The sequence below is a fragment of the Epinephelus lanceolatus genome, chromosome 3 (assembly GCF_041903045.1).
Source record: "Epinephelus lanceolatus isolate andai-2023 chromosome 3, ASM4190304v1, whole genome shotgun sequence".
Lineage (NCBI taxonomy): Eukaryota > Metazoa > Chordata > Actinopteri > Perciformes > Serranidae > Epinephelus > Epinephelus lanceolatus.
The window spans coordinates 36,010,917-36,027,716 of record NC_135736.1 but is presented as its reverse complement, the minus strand read 5'-3'; the positions used below and the strand labels follow the sequence as shown (position 1 = coordinate 36,027,716).

Here is a 16,800-nt window from a genome sequence, read left to right as displayed (position 1 = left end):
CAGTCAGCAGCCTCAGAGTCATCAGCCGCCACCACCACTACCAGTGTCTTGACTTCATGGGGGGATTTATGGTGTGTTCGTTTTGTACTCGGAGGTCAGAAATTCCCAGTTCCCCGTCGAAAGTTTAAACTCAAACACACAGTGAAATCGGATTTCCAACTCGGAAACTCGGGAGCAACCGCATCAACCCCGACTTACGTATTCAAGATGTCACAGTGAGTAAACACTCTGGTAAAGTACTGTTTATAGCAATTTTATCTTATTTGTTTTACATTAGGTCAGCCTCATCTGCGGCCTTCATCAGTTGGAGTGCATGATGGTTTTGAAGCTGTCTATACTCCGAAAGTGCAAGGGCGACAAAGGCTTTCTTGCGGGCGTCCATGTTTTTTGTCCACCATTGCCATCTGGAATGCAAAAACTGTTGTCAACTCGGAGGTGACGTCATTCCCACTTCCAACTTTATCCTGCTGCCGCTCAGATCTTTACTTAATTCTTTTGTCTCTCTGGAATGAACTACGCTGGCTGATGCAAAAATGCAGTTGGCCCTATCGAGAGTCCATGTTTGGTTTGTCTGGGCTACTGTAGAAACAACATGGTGGACTCCATGGAAGAGGACACAATCTGTATGTAGATGAGTTCTTGGCATTTCTGGCCATGGTGATCACCCGCTGCTGAGGGGGAAAGGAAATCGGAGAGAAAATGTCGACGCCTCAAAGTTTTTGGATATGGCATTATGGTTTTAGTGGAGAGGAAGTGTTGAGAGGGATTTTCAGGTCCTCTCAGATCCACAATTTATACCGCTAGTTTTAGTAAAGAATGGGATGAGGGTTGGGGAAGATTAATTTTCTTATAAAAAAAGATACTGTATTATAACTATATATATTATCCAGTGTCTTTGTTATAAATAAGAATTAGGAGAGTTTTTGAGAATGTAGTGCTATTTTACTCCAACTCAGAAGGGGGCGGTAATGCGCCAAAGAGAGGTTTGCCAACGACCATAAAGCATCAGAAGAAGAAGAAGAAAAAAGAAGAAGAAGAAGAGGCAAAATTTGCAGAAAAGAGGATTGTGGGAGAATAAAAGGTATCTTCTGTTGCCCTCTTGGTTTGTCTGTGGCTGCTTTAATATCACTCCTGGTGTAATGAAACAGTCTAACCGTGTACATGTCGCAGCTTTCTCCCGGCTTCTCGATGCTAACTTGTGTTAGCTTGGATCTGTTATGCTAGGCCGCTAATGTGCTAAGTTAGCTCTGTGTGGAGCCTGGTTGTTGTTTGTTGAAGCGAAACATAATACGTGGATAAACTAAGGTTTTAGCTTTGTGTTATCTTCCACGAAGCTTATACTCTTGTTGACGTGAATTACATGGCCTTAGTTGAACGTTGTGTCACATCCTGAAATGGATGTACCGTTATGTTAGTGCAGTGAAAATGAGCCTCACAAAAATTGCATATCCATTCACTGGTTGAGTTTGGATTAGATCACAGCAGCAGCGGTTATATGATGGATTCATCTTAGTTTTTATTTGAAATATGGAGACATCTGCTCAGAAACACAGGGGGTCTTTTTCTGCTCAGTCCAGAGACATTGAACGCAGCACAGTCTTCATCATTTCTGCACTCAGTCACACGTTTAAAAGAATGATCCGGTATTATAATATGTATTAGCTACACTGATAAATTGGCCAGGTCGTTATAGCAGCCTCGTTAGCTTCTTGTAAATACATCAGTGTCGTTATTTGGGGAAATCTATAAACAGAGTCACCATTACATAGTTTCTCCAGCAGAGAGCACAGTCATGTTGATTTTTCAACTTTAAAATTTCCTGCTCAGTGTGTAACTTGGTCATAATAAAAAAAATGTATGTACTTGTTTCAAAAAATACTATCCCCTTATCTGTCCATGTAGGAATTATGAAACTATCAAATATCAACATTAGTATAGGCCTCAAAAATATCCAGTATGCATCAGGCTATAGAGCACAAAGTTCACTTCAGTTACCAGTATGTCCTCAGCAAAACTCCTAAATCCTATTGAATAGGTTTTTAATTTTGTTTAAAGAATCCTTCCCAGTATATTTTTCAAAATAAGGGAGCCTTGAAGGAAGCCTCAACCGTGTCTGCATTTACATGCCTACCAATATTTCACTATTACCCCAAATATGACCATATTCTGAATTTGACGCTGTGGATGTAAACAGCATATTGCGCTTGGATATTCAAAATTAGACCTTTTTATGAATTTTATGAATGAACAATTAAGATGTGGATTATGCCTACTTTATTCAGTTTTAAATAGCATTCTTTGGACTTGTGTAAACAAATTTGAACTATAAAATGTATTTTCACACAGAGACTGTCTGAAGAACAGAACAGAACCTCAATGTGCCTGTGGCTATTCTCATTCGTCCAGGTCATAGTTATCTCAAGGCAACTGAATCAAACGCAACTGGACTTGGTTTTGTCTTAGAAGGCATTTCACCTCTTATCCAAGAGGCTTCATCAGTTCATGCTTGTCTGACTAGGCTGGAACTAGTCTGACAAACTGGTGTGGAAGCACCCAGGTATTTAACCTCTGGGGAGGTCTTCACAAGGCCAATGATGTCACTGGTTCGTTAGTGCTCCAATGGTGTGTCAACAACAGTCGTTGAAACTCCTGCTGCAACGCTGCAATTGGTGTCGTTAGAGTCACATGAGGCCATTTGTGAACGACCATTGTTTTTAGAGGTTAAGTTGTTAAACCTCCTGGGCAAGGATGAAAGGACAGCATTATAGGTGGGGGATAGGTGGTGTCGCAGACCTCCTCCTCTATTGAGAGATGGCTTTTCCAATTTCACATAGATGGCTTCTTTTACACCTCTTTCAAACCATCTGTCTTCCCTGTCCAAAATGTGCACATTGCTGTCTTCGAAGGAGTGTACTTTCTCCTTGAGGTGTAGACAGACAGCTGAGTCATGCCCTGACGAGTTAGCCCTTCTGTGTTGGGCCATGCATTTGTGTGGTGGGTGCTTCCACACCAGTTTGTCAGACTAGTTCCAGCCTAGTCAGACAAGCATGAACTGATGAAGCCTCTTGGATAAGAGGTGAAACGTCTTCTAAGACAAAACCAAGTCCAGTTGCGTTCGATTCAATTGCCTTGAGAGAACCTCAATGTATTTCCAATAGCGCCAAACTGCAGCCTCCAAAATTACTATTAAGTTGAATAAAAACCTCTCTGACAGTTATAACTAAAAGTCAACATTTTAAATCCTACTTCTTTTTTCACTGTTTTATCAGACTTAGTTTTACCCAGGTGTACCTAATGAACTGGAAACCAAGTGTATACAAACATGGAGGTCAGCAGCAATGACTCATTACTGAACCTATAGTCACTTCCAGCTGAATTATTATTTCTGTTTCAGTGTGTGTTCCTGCTCTGACCAGTCTCTTTATTTTACTATTTCAGAAGAAAATTTGAGGACACTAACTTTCACCAATAAGCCGGTGAGATGAGTTCTTCCGAAGAGGTGAGTTAAAATGGAAATTAATATCCAGTATTTTGTCATAATCACAGACACCACGAAATGCATAAATGTAACATTCTTGGTTTGCAGAAAAGTAAAGTGCCAATATTTTATTTTGGCATCTGGACTGGAAGTGCCACACAATAAAGCTAGCTAATGGCTACCAGTACTTCACTCTGACCTTTGTTTCTCTGTTCTTCACAGTTGAAAGAGAAAGGGACAGACGCAGACGGGAGCAGACCTCATCAGTGTCAGACGTGTGGGAAATCTTTCAGTCGGATTTGCAGTCTCAAAAGACATGAACTCAGTCACACTGCAGAGAAACTGTACCACTGTGAACAATGTGACAGCAGCTTCAGTGAGCTAAAGACATACAAGACACACCTGCAGACCCACACTGAGGAAACACCATACTGCTGCGAACAGTGTGGGAGGAATTTCGGCGACCAGAGTTCATACAAAAAACACCTGCGTGACCACACTGGACCATACCAGTGTGACCAGTGTGAAAAGACTTTCAGTTACTTCAGTATTTACAAGATACATATGCGTGTCCACACTAAAGAAAAGCCATACTGCTGTGACCAGTGCCCAAAGAGTTTTAGTTTTTTAAGTTCATACAAGCGACACCAGCTCAGCCACAGCGGAGAGAAGCCGTACCAGTGTGACTTCTGTGGAAAGAGCTTCACCCAGTCGGGGCATTTTAGTCTGCATCTGCGTAACCATACTGGAGAGAAACCGTATGAGTGTGACCAGTGTGACAAAAGTTTCAGTGACTTAAGTAGTTACAAGATACACCTGCGTGTCCACTCAGGAGAGAAACCATATTGCTGCAGCCAGTGTGGGAGGAGCTTCTCTCAGTTGGGTAATTACAAATCACATTTGCGTATCCACACTGGAGAAAAACCATTCCACTGTGAACTGTGTGAGAAAAGCTTCTCTATCTCAAAAACATACAAACAACACGTGCGCACGCACACTGGAGAGAAACCGTACCAGTGTAAAGAATGTGGGAAAGGTTTCGGTCGACTGAGCAACTACATGCGTCATGTTCGCATCCACACTGGAGAGCAACCGTACAGCTGTGATCAGTGCGGGAAGTGTTTCAATAGTTCATACAGTTACACCCGACACCTGCGTGTCCACACTGGAGAGAAACCGTACTGGTGTTCACATTGTAAGAGACTGTTTACTCGATCACAGTCCTTGAAGAAACACCGCTGTGTCGCAGTAGATGAGGACGGGTTGACTGTGTGTAAAGATGAACCAGAACTGAGCTGCTCACCAACACAACCAACAGACGACAACAAACAAAATAATCTATAGTGTGTAGGAGTGGCGGAAATGGCCAAAATCTATCTCAGTATATGTAATTTTATATCTCAGTAACCGTATATATCACACTACAGTAACTGTTCTGTAAATTCAATTTAAAAAAGTAATTCATCACATTTGATTTTCATCTTTTACTCTGAGGTTAAAGGAGCTGAAAAAATAATGACATGAAACAAAGTGTAGGCAAAAATAGAATAAAAAAAATAATCAAAGACATGGTAAATGACACTGTTACAAAGGGAGTTCATTCATTTTATAAGCTAGTTTTCCACCATCAACTGTGCTAAAGTTTGCCAGCCAGCTAGCTTGCTAATGCAAACCACACAGCTCATGTTCACATTTGCTGGCAAAATTTTCATCAAGTCACAACTTGTGCCCATCACTGTAGAACACAAACCATCATGATCTTACAGACTTATTAAAACATTTCTCTGAGCATCACCTGTCCACTGTGACATGATTTCATCTGGAGGAATATGACTTTTCCTTTGTGTTAATTCAAAGTATATATTAGATATAAACACAAAGAATATGTTGGACACATGTTAATCAAGTTGCAGTAATAGAAATTTCTGAAGTAGTTTTACAACCCTGATTCAAAAAGTGGGGACACTGTGCAAACTAAAGACAAAGAAATTACTTGCAAATGCTTTGACATATATTGAACTGAATACCATACAGAGACAAGATATTTAATTTAAAACTGCTAAACTTCATTATTTTCTGTAAATTCTGAGTTTGATTCCTTCATTATGTTCCAAGATCGTTGGGACAGGGGCACATTTACCACTGTTTACCACTTTTTTACACCACCTTTTAACAACACTCAGTAAGGGTTTGGGAACTAAAGGACACTAATTATTTAAGTTTTAAAGTAAAATTCTTTCCCATTCTTACTTGATATATGATTTCAGTCGCTCAATAGGAGACAGGTCGTCTGGATGGCGGCATTGCTCAGGCAAAAAACAATAAAGTTAATGAGTTTGAACATTAAATATCTTGTCGTAGCACTGTATTTAATAGAATATAAGTTAAAAAGGATTTGCAAAACACTGCATTCTGTTTTTACTTATGTTTTCCACAGCGTTACAACTTTTTTGAATCAGGGTTGTACTACATATCATTTAATTCTCAATTATTTTGGTCTCCTGTATCAAAAACTGCATAATGTACCAAAGAATGAAAAATACCTACAACAAATTAAAGCCTGTGTTATTGGAAAATGTCTTTGGCTCCATCTGGTGGCCGTATCAAGAATGGATGTGGCAGGTTTATCCAGATCACAAAAACACACTACAACTGTAGGCATAAGAGATTTATCTGCCTACATTTTGAGCTATCTGCTGACAACAGCTGCCATTCCAGTATATCACTATTCAGAAGTCTGAGTTACTCACAGCATTAGAACGAGATGGTTGTATGCCACCGCCAACCAGTCAAGTTGCAGTTTACGTCCATGTGTGTCTAAACTCATAAGTTGCCATGACACTTGACAGTGCTTCAAATATGGATGTTGCTGCAAAGAAATTGTAAAACATGGATGCTTCACACACACAAACTTGCTGAGTTTCTGTTATTTTGTCCAACCCACTGCATGTGTGCTTTTGGATAGTGCTCTGTCTGTATGTGGTTGTTTTAATAAAGATTGCCAGCTCAATTCACAACTGGAAACATTTGAAATGTCTTTTGGATGGTGGTGAGACAGCTGAAACCAACAAATAAAGTCTGAACTCTTTGGAAACACTTTTGACTTTCTTTTTGATGTTTTCAAAAGTGAAAGTGGTGGCTACTTTACAGAGTCACAGCTGGATTGATTTTGATGCAATGTCTAAAAAAATCCTCAATTTAAATTAAACTATAATTTTTATACACAATGAAAACAAATGTACGTAGAAAAAAGTGCCATCAAGAGCTGCAAAATTCAGAGGAAAATTCAAAAGGCAAAATTGTGCATGAAGTTTATGCAGCACCAATATAGAATATTTTACTCTTATTTTCTAGGATATTATTTTCTTTTTAATACCAAAGAACAAATACTTTGTTTTTATATAAATTTAAAATATTTTAATGTTAAATGATTTTTGACAGTGCACAGAGATGAAGTCATAAAAACTGCACAAAAAACAAGACAAAGAAGCATGTCGATTTTAAATAGATTTTTAAATAGATTTAAATAGGGACACCTTCATATCTTAACTGGCCCCAAGGCAAAAATTAATCAAGATTATTAGTGTGATTTAATCTAAAAGTAATACAATTTAATGTCTGAAGTGGGAAACGGTGGTGTCTGAAGTGTTAAAAAGGTCCTTGAGTGGTGTGGCCACCACATTCCCATTGATCTACTTTGATTCTGTATCAGCAGAATCCACTGGTTTGCACAGCAAGTTGTGTGTGCCGGAGTTTCTCACTTGAGGTTCAGTCTTTCCTGGACTGTTGAGGGTGGAGCCGCCTGTTTCCTTTGTGGAGTCTTTGTGTAGATATACAGAGTCTGAAGAGAGGGCTGGTGCTCTGCTGAGTGTGCAACTGTTTTCTCACTGGACTGTTGGGCTGGAAATGTTGAGTCTGAGGAGCAATTTAAAGCAATTATCAGGAGAGCAGGAGAAAGAGGCACAAAGTCAGACACCATCCAGAGAAAAGATAGAATACAACTCAACTCAGACTGAAGAGACAAAGAGCTAGGGCCATCTGGGCAATAGAAATTCCAAAAATCAACCCCACAGAATCCATAAGTGATGATTAAGAGGCATTACTTTTGATTAGTCTATACATGGCATTCCAGGAAAATCCTGTATACCTTAATGAAAGTAAATAAAGCAAGCAAAACCAAGGGAATCATGCATGTCTCATGGGTACACAAAGTTGCCTACCTTGAGCTTCTTCTTTTATACTTTTCTTATAATTACTCTTCTGCTGCTGCTTCACAAAGACACACCCTGTGCTGCTTTTGTCCTTCTTCTCACTTTCTGCAATGCAGTCAAAAGAGATTACTATTCAGTGCTACAAGGATGACAACATTTTATTTGTGGATAATATTATTAGTCTCTTTACAGGGATGGATAAGCAGCGTACCTGAAGGGTCACTGATGTGAATACTGTCCTGATGCTCTCAGTCCTGTTGGTACGGGCTCAGGGACAGAAAGAGACTCTTGAGGACTGAATTTGCAGCGGCTGCCTTTTCAGATCCTAATAAGGCATAAAATATATTTCAGCAGCAAATCAGCATTTAACATTAGTATTTGTAAACAGTGTGTTGTATGTCCTTACCTTTGTGGGATGAGACGTCGGGCTGCTGCTGATTAGCGTGGGCTGCAGGTGGACCGTCATCACAAGGAGTTGGACTGGTTGACGTCTCACTGAGAGAATCAGACGCACAGCTGGAGACAGGATTCACCAGCTGCTTTGTAGGTTTATTCATATGTTTAGCTGAACTGTCTTCATTCTCCGTTTTAGGATTGGAGTAGACATCATGGGATCTTGGCGAATGAGAGATTCCTTTGACATCAGTTCTACCCTGACGTAGGAGAGGTGTCTTTAAATTAGAAGCCCTTCGTTTGGAGTTTGATAAATGAGATGTGTTATCAACTGACTGGTTTGACTTCTGAGAACAGGAGGAAGTCCTTGAATCATCTGGTTGCGTCTGCTTGCTTGAGAGAGGAGGAGCACTGAGAGGGGCCGCAAAAAGGCTGAGGAAGGAGCTGGTGGAGGCTCTGTCAGGTTCAACCACATTTTTGACACGATTACTTCTGACATCTGCAGACCGTGGAGCAGGACAGAAGGATTTAAGACAAGAGGGACTTGATATAGCATCGTGTTTAGGCTGCAGAGTGTCAGTAATGGGGCTTGCAAAAAGGCTACGAAAGGGTGTTTTCAGGGGAGTTTTACGGCAGACTGCGAAATCACCACAATGTGTCATTTTGCTGCTGCTTTGTGCTGCGATTTCAGTTGAATGATGTTGTGCACCATGTTTGAGGCCAGACTGTGTCTTTTTGGAGTCCAGATGGACCTTGGTGGGATTTTTAGCTGCAAAATGGTGACTGGCAGAGTTTGCAGAATCACATGTCTCAAAGGAGCTGGTGACGGTTTCAACAGGAACAACAGCTCCACCTTTGAACTCTGGCAAACTTGAAAATGGATTAAATGGCTTTATTGAGGCTTGTGGGCCCAGTGTCAGAACAGAGAGATGTGGCCTCAACTGTGCAGGATGTTTGGAAGTAGATGTCTGATTAGTGCGTCCCAAAGGAGGAACACCTTCACCTTTACAGTTTACAGTAATATCCACAGGTAGGTTCATGCTTCCTTTCATATCTCCTTTGCTTTCAGAGGATGCGGACTCCGACTTGACTTCATCAGCACTTCTTTGAGCAGGCTTCAGGGATTCTGCCGTATTGCCACCAGGTTTCTTGTAATCCTTAAAGGGCTGAGTAGGTCTTGGGCCCGTGTGCACTTGGAGGGATGGCAGGCTCTTGGATGTTTTTTCCTGGGATTTGTTCACTTCATGTCTTGTATTTACAGAATGCAAGTCAGTGATCTCTTTAAAGTCAGTTTTTGGGGTATAGGATACAGTTAGTGCAGTAGGAGGGGTAGGTCTGTGGCCAAATGTAGAATTTTCCACTGATTTATAAGACCTGAGAACAGCATCCACAGAGTAGGGAACTTCGCTTTGGGCTGCAGAGCCTGACGTGACTTCAGAAGAAGACAGGGGGCCAGATTCTTGAGCTTCTAGACTTCCAAACAAACTAGGGAAAGGTTTGGAAAGTTGAGGTCCAAGCACTGCTGCAACTGAATAACAAACTGGCTCCTCATCATCATGTTTACTGGACAGGGGGATGTGGGGTTCTGCTGTATCTGATGCATGTGGTGAGACAGCCTCCTCCAGGATATCAGCCGGTTCTTCAGTCTCACATACCAAGGTTTCCTTCTCAGCTTTTGTTTCTGCGCTGTTGTAAAAGTTGGGCCTGAAAAATAGTGGCTGAATGTTAATTGTTCATATCATGACTAGGATTAATGATTAATTAGACAACTTCCTATGCAAGAATTACACTTACATATATTTACAGAACCACAAAGGTAAGTTCAAGTTTTAGATGTGCACCAATTTATCAGCTGAGCATCTGCATCAGCTGATATTTGCCTACTTGACTGCCATCAGCTTATTGGACAATAAGACCAATAGCTGTTGCTGATATTTTTCTGTTGTGTCCCATCAATTTTGCACAGGCTTAAAAGCAGCGCTCAATGACTAATAGCATCATGAGGGCAAATCTGTGAAGCCTAGGATGGTGAAGGAATGGCCCATCTTACTCTGCCTTTGACTGGCATACCCTGACATCCTTACCCTAACCGTAACTAATCCCATTTCTCTTGCTTAAACCTAACCATTCTACCAACAAAGACAATGAATACTACCCGATCATTGGGAGAGTAAGGTGGATCATTCCTTCACCATCCTAGGATTTGCAAACTTGCGTCTTGGGGACAACAGAAAACATGTTTGGGATGAATAGAGATCTTCTCCTGAACAACTTCAGGACAAAAGGATGTAATAAACTCACTATTGACACATCAGGGTGCATTTTTTTTCTCGCAATGCAACATTGTGAACAACAAATCCGTGTTGACATTGGCAGGAGGAGAGCTAGTTAACATTAGCTGTTAGCAGCCAGTGGCTGGAACTAACAACTAACAGCTGTATTAAGTCACATTATGATGCATTCCAGCCCTATTCAGTAAAAATGAATATTTGGCAAAGGTAGCTTCTAATGTTATCATGATGTGTTCAAATGTAGTCTTGTAAAATTCAGTTTTGGGTGTGAAACTAGAATACATACAGTTATCTAAACAACAAGGTTATTAATGTTATAATGATAACATAAAATAGATATTAGAGAGGTAATAAGGATGTACTAAATATAATAAACTGGCTTTTGAAACCGTTATATTAAAGGTTGTTTCATAAACATGTGTGGTTGAATTTGTCCCATTCAAAGGAAGTGTAATGAAGGACTGATTGACAGTAAAACACCTTTTAATAGTGACGTTTTCTTTGTTTCCCTGGCATAAAAAGGGGAATAAATAACAACAAGAATGACAAAAAAACATCAGTTTCTACCCTGAATTTCACAACTGGTGCATCCCTATTAAGTTTGTATGTGCATACCTGAGTGGTTGCAGGAGTGTATCAGCGGTGTTACTTGTTTCTATAGTTTCTGGATCTGTGGCCTGTGGCGGTCCTGACGACTCCTGCTCAGCTTTCTTTGAAAGTTCATAGAGGTCATTGTCCCGTTTTAATGTCTGTCATGAGAAAAAGCAAAGACATGCAGTCATCTTTAGCACACAGAAATGCACATAAAACATTTCAAGAATTTTTGAGTGGACTTTCACATACGCACCTCATTCAACAGTTGGGTGGTGACGTCATTCAGTGGATCATGGGAAAACTTGCAATCTGCTCCTTGAAAACAATTTCCTTTTCTGTGGAAGAACTTGCAGGGAAAGGACTGTGCAGCTGAGTAAAGGAAGTTTGTTCAACAGCCTCAAGACAATAGCAATTTACTAATCACTGCAATGAGTTTATGACATAAAGATACACAAATTATTTACTGTTCAACCAAAGGATATTATGCATGTACGGGCAGCTCTCCCCCTTTGTGCAGAATCCTTGGATGTAGAATTTGCAAGCTTCTTTGATGAGGTCGTTGTAACACTGAATGTGTTCCAGTTGGCACTCAGCATCCTGCGTGCAGTAAAGGGAAGTCAGCAATGCCAGGGCACTACAGTGTGAGTTATAATGACAATCAATAAGGGACAGAATAATGAGGTTTTTGTATTCTATAAGTCAATTTTGGGATACATTAGTATACATAACAAACATAACCTGCCTTAATGCACCTTCCATAAAGGAAATGCCGACAAACCAGCCGCCCATTCACCAACACAGCGTTCTGGTCCTTGAACTCCTGCGTCATTGTCCTTGTATGTTTCACTTGGACATCCTGAGAGGAAAGAAGAGCATGAAAATAAGATTAGCTCACATTTTAATTAATACATGAACATGTGTGTGGGTCTCATATTTGATGTTGCTGTGGGGGACTGCCCTCAGTACAAACATCCTTTGTTGTTGTGATTATTTTCTACCAACAGCAACACTCATGGAAAGCCGATTGGGCTATAATTTTAAACCTCTAGTTATTATTAAGACATGCCTGTAGCTTTCAATGAAGTACAATAATAACAATACTGTTACTGTTTCTGATGCTAGTAGTTTGGAAGGCTCTGTTAATTTCAAATAGTAAAGGGGGTATTTTCAAGATAATATTTGGCCTCTTATGCTGTTGTGTTTTGTGTTTCATTATCATGGACTCATAATAATGAGATAGGGTCATATGAGGTACTTATCCATAGTCACTGTATCACATATAGTAGATGTCTGTCGGTGTGTTCGCAGTTTGGACAAGCGCCAGGATTGCTGACACGGAAGCTAAACAATGTACTGCTGTGAACAAGAGCAGCAGCAAGGTGTATATTAGCCACCTAAAGAAGTCCAACCTAAAAAAAAAATGTACAACAGTTTAAGTGTATGCTGTTTTCAGAGTATTTTCACTGCTTTACCTTTAAGTCAGACAGCCTGTTGCAATAAGGAAACCGTTAATGGCTTCCCCAACTAGGCTGTTAGCTGCTGGTCTACTGCTGCCTCAGTTAGTTAGTTGGTATTATCATGTGACTTTGGTGAATCTGAACTAACCGTTTTAAACACCAGAGTCACATGATAATACCAACTAACTGATCAAGGCAGCGGTAAACCAGTAGCTCTGTGTTCAGCAATGTTAAGTCACTGTTTTTCTCAATGGAGTCTGGCTTTAAAAAGAGATATAACAGCTTTATTTCCCTGATGGAAATCACTGTCTGACAGCAACATAAAACAATAAAAATATTACAAATATATTGATTCATTCATTTTCCATAGCCGCTTATAGGGGTTGCAGGGGGGCTGGAGCCTATCCCAGCTAACATTGGGCGAGAGGTGGGGTACACCCTGGACAGGTCACCAGACCATCACAGGGCTGACACATAGAGACAGACAACCATTCACACTCACATTCACACCTACAGGCGATTTCGTGTCACCAATTAACCTGCATGTCTTTGGATTGTGGGAGGGAACCCACGCTGACACGGGGAGAACATGCAAACTCCACAGAAGGGATCCCCCCACCCCACGTTCGAACCAGGAACCCTCTTGCTGTGAGGTGACAATGCTAAACGCTGCATGACTGTGCCACCTATTACAAATACAGCGTACTGCTGCTGACCCCTCCGAAGCAGGACATTGCTCAGCCTCTGTGGCACCACTCCTGTCTACTGTCCCACACTGGGGGCAAGTCATGCAACAAATGTCATGGGCCAGATTTGAACTGGAGACTGTTACTCCCATTTGTGGCCCTGTTATCATTAGATATGCAAAATGACTTATGTGAATGCCTCTTCTGCCACAACAGCAGGAGGCCATAATGCAGGTGTCCTTTCATTCAAACTGCAACAGATAACTTAATGATAGATAAAATCTGTTCTGACGACACAGCTAGGTGTCTCACTTACCTGCTTGTCATTTCTATTTCTGCCATCTCCTCCACCTTTTCTCCAAGCAGGTCTAGTCTGATGGCCTCCACCTCTATTGGTATTTCTCCATCTATCCTTATGTTGATGCGGATTCTTCTGCCCCTCCTGCTTCTTTTTCTGCTGTTGCTTGTTCACATTCAAGTTATTTTTATTTTTGTATTGCTGACCTTTTTGGCCAGCTTTACCACCGTGGTTATGTATCACTTCTTTGGTGATGCCATCACGTGCATGTTCACTATAAGTGTTAGGCATGTGGTGATGTCTGGTCCTGGAGTCATCGTCTTTGAAGGGTGTAGCGTTAAAACTCCTGGTTGTCTGGGCTTGGAAATGTTGCTTCTGTTAACAGAAAATGCACAGAAACAAAATGTCAAAGACATGTCTGTAAGAATTGTTAGATTCATCATAATCCTTTCAAGTATGGTAAGACACGCAGCACAAACCCTTTATAATTTAATTTTGAATTACACTCAGTTGCAGGTAGACCAAGATAAAATGAATGCTGTCTAATGTAACATTGAGGGGCTGTTGAATTGACCTGCATTGTGTAATACTAAGGGGGGTTTACTAATACTTAGTCCACAATATCAATGACAAAACACAAAATGCACTGTGTTGGAACAAGGACACAGATGTGGTGCTAACTTAAGTTTGAGTTCAAGTTCATCCGACCTTGTTATGAGGGCCAATCGGTACAGTCTGTTTTTTCCTCTTCCTGGTATTACCTCTTTTACCACTCTCAGTCTCGTTCCTGTAAAAACAAAATGAGTTTTAAATGTTTATGTACATTAAGGCCATTTAAACGAGCTGCTCCATCAAACACATTAAAGCTAACTCAAAGCTAATGGCTAACGGCTAACAACCGTTACATACCTGTGTGTGAAGGCTGGTGGACCAGGGCTCGTGACACTTTCTTCAATAGCAGAAAGTCTCGTGAACAAGTTTGCGAAAGCCATTTTGTTTTAATTAGTGACTTGGGTCTTCTTGTGGAAAGATTAGCAAGGCACTCATAGGTGAGGATGAGACCATAAACAAACTTTTACACAGCCACCTGCACACGAGAGGGTCCTCGTGATTAGAAAACGCTGCCTCGCGCCAGTAAAAAAAAAAAGACGAGATAAAACTAGAAACAAAACAAAGCTTCTTTAGCCTGCGTTACTGTTCAGACTTTGCGTGCAGAAATACATTAAAGCTTGAGTTACACTACAGTAAATTGTAATTCACATTAGTCACTCCAACGTTCACTTCTTCTTCCTGTCCCTCCTCTTCTCCTTCTTCTTCCTGGAGGGGTTGCAGTACTAACTTCCAGGAATATGTCGCCACCTACCGGAGCGGAGTGTGTACAACAAGCTCTAGTTTACATTAATCTAAAAAATAAAATACAAAATCTAAATTAATAAACGATTAATAAACAATTTCTGTGGTTCCTAAGAAGTCCACCCCCCCCCTCTGAGTTTCCCATACCTTATCTCCACTTGTTTCTAGTATCCTTTTATCCCTTCCCAATCCAGTTCTCCTACGGTCTCTTTCACCCATCATTGCACACTTACCCTCTTTTTTTTTCAATAATTTGACCCAGTGCATCATTGTGTTTAGCAGATCCTTTGTTGGTAAAAATCGTATCATATGCATTTATTAAATAGCAAGAGACGTACCCAAATTTTACACACTTTAAAATTATATTAAAGTCCTTTCAAAGTGTATTAATTAAACAAAAATGCCAACAAAGTACATCGCCTCATATCTCAGTTACTATAAATATGTTAAATGTTATTTTATGTGTCTTTTGATTTTGCAGCCTTTATTGAACTCTCTCCTCTGTCTTTGACTCTCCACCTGTTTTAGTTAAGTGATTATTATTTGTTTAGGCCACTTGAATTGTACATGTTCTTCGTGACAGTCATGCTCTTTGTAGTCATACATGTGATGAGTGTCAGTTTGCTGTCATGTCTCCCTTGTTATGAATTTTGTACTTCTAAATCTTTTCATTGTCTATACTCTGTTCTTTTATCTGTTTATATGTAAAGCACTTTGAATTACCTCTGTGGATAAAGTGTGCCATATAAATAAACTTTCCTTGCCTTGCTAAAATTCCAATATTTAGCAAACAGAAGTGCCAAGTGTCTGTGAGCTGGCACATTACAATTATCTTCATTCATCATTGTGATGAAACACGTTCAGATTTATGTGGATACAGACTTACAATGATAGACTAATAGACTGGTTTGTACCACAAAACCCATAACAAAGTCTTGCATTCAGATGGTTAAGCAAATACACTGATGTGTAGTCACAGAAAAGGTTTTACCCATGGCTTGACAAGTGCACAGCCTGGTCAGCCTGTAGGTAGGCTACATTGAGGGCAGGTAAGCTCTATGAACACCTGAGTCAGGCTCCACCCCCTCTGACCTTAATGAACTTCAAAAAATCAATTAATGAAAAGTCTACACTTAAATACTGACAGAGATGCAGACTAGCTAGTCTCAGACAATCCACATTTGGTCATTATTTTATGATAAGAAAAGAAAAGACAAAAAAACAAAACTTAAAAACATGCTTTTGGACACCTACACACCCTCATACCAAATATGTTTTATTAAATTGACCAAATACCTTAATAGTATGTAACTACTACCCAAAAATGCTTGTATGACTTAGTTTGGCAGCCCAATCACCTGAAAAAATGTTAGCCTGGTATGTTTCTGTGAATCACAGATACATTACATTTGAACATTATTATGTAACATACATTTAAACTTTATGTTTCTTTACATTTCAACAACACTGTGGTTAGGTTTATGCACAAAAACCACTTTGTTAGGGTTAGGAAAAGATTGTATATGGGCTTAAAAACTATGGATGGGTGGCACAGTCGTGGGTGGAGAAGTCATGGATGCATCTGTAAAAAACAATTGCTTATCGTGGCACTACTTCAGCAGGAAAAGTAGTGACGTCTGGGTAAAAAAACCACCCCTTTTCATGGCACTATCCCTTGTAAAAATAGTGAAGTCTTCATAAAAAAAAACAACTTCTGGTGACTGAGGTTTCAGTAGCAAGTTCTACCAGATGTGAGAGGTATCAGGAGGTATTTCCATTAATCTGCTTATATTTCACAGACAATTTGCACATGAATTCACTGCCCATAGAAACCAGCACATTGGTGACGCTCTCTGATTTTACATTAAATCCACTGAATGGGATTTAAATGTAATTAAATCCCCCGGGCTGAATGGTGAACAAGCCCACTCTGCCTCACATCAATCAGGGAGGGTGATAAACTCAGACAAGTCCAAAAGCTGAGATAGAAGCTGGACTTTGTTCTTCCACATATGAGGCTGTCCCTGTGTCTGGATCAA

At 40.3% G+C, this 16,800-nt stretch overlaps 2 protein-coding genes across 2 annotated transcripts; one reads left to right on the top strand and one right to left on the bottom strand.

Moving 5' to 3' along the window:
- Positions 1 to 983: 983 nt before the first annotated feature.
- Positions 984 to 6,574, top strand: LOC117255187 (uncharacterized). Its single transcript, XM_033623835.2, has 3 exons — positions 984 to 1,081; positions 3,439 to 3,499; positions 3,701 to 6,574. Exons 2-3 carry the CDS (start codon positions 3,482 to 3,484, stop codon positions 4,820 to 4,822), a joined length of 1,140 nt encoding a protein of 379 aa, XP_033479726.1. The 5' UTR covers positions 984 to 1,081; positions 3,439 to 3,481; the 3' UTR covers positions 4,823 to 6,574.
- Positions 6,575 to 7,730: 1,156 nt separating this feature from the next.
- LOC117255178 (uncharacterized) lies at positions 7,731 to 14,705 on the bottom strand. The gene is made up of 10 exons (XM_033623824.2): positions 14,318 to 14,705; positions 14,117 to 14,195; positions 13,427 to 13,783; positions 11,710 to 11,823; positions 11,450 to 11,564; positions 11,221 to 11,330; positions 10,989 to 11,122; positions 8,096 to 9,786; positions 7,901 to 8,014; positions 7,731 to 7,794 (listed from the first exon to the last, which is right to left on the bottom strand). The coding sequence occupies exons 1-9, from the start codon at positions 14,398 to 14,400 to the stop codon at positions 7,938 to 7,940; spliced, it is 2,760 nt and encodes a 919-aa protein (XP_033479715.2). The 5' UTR covers positions 14,401 to 14,705; the 3' UTR covers positions 7,731 to 7,794; positions 7,901 to 7,937.
- Positions 14,706 to 16,800: the final 2,095 nt, after the last annotated feature.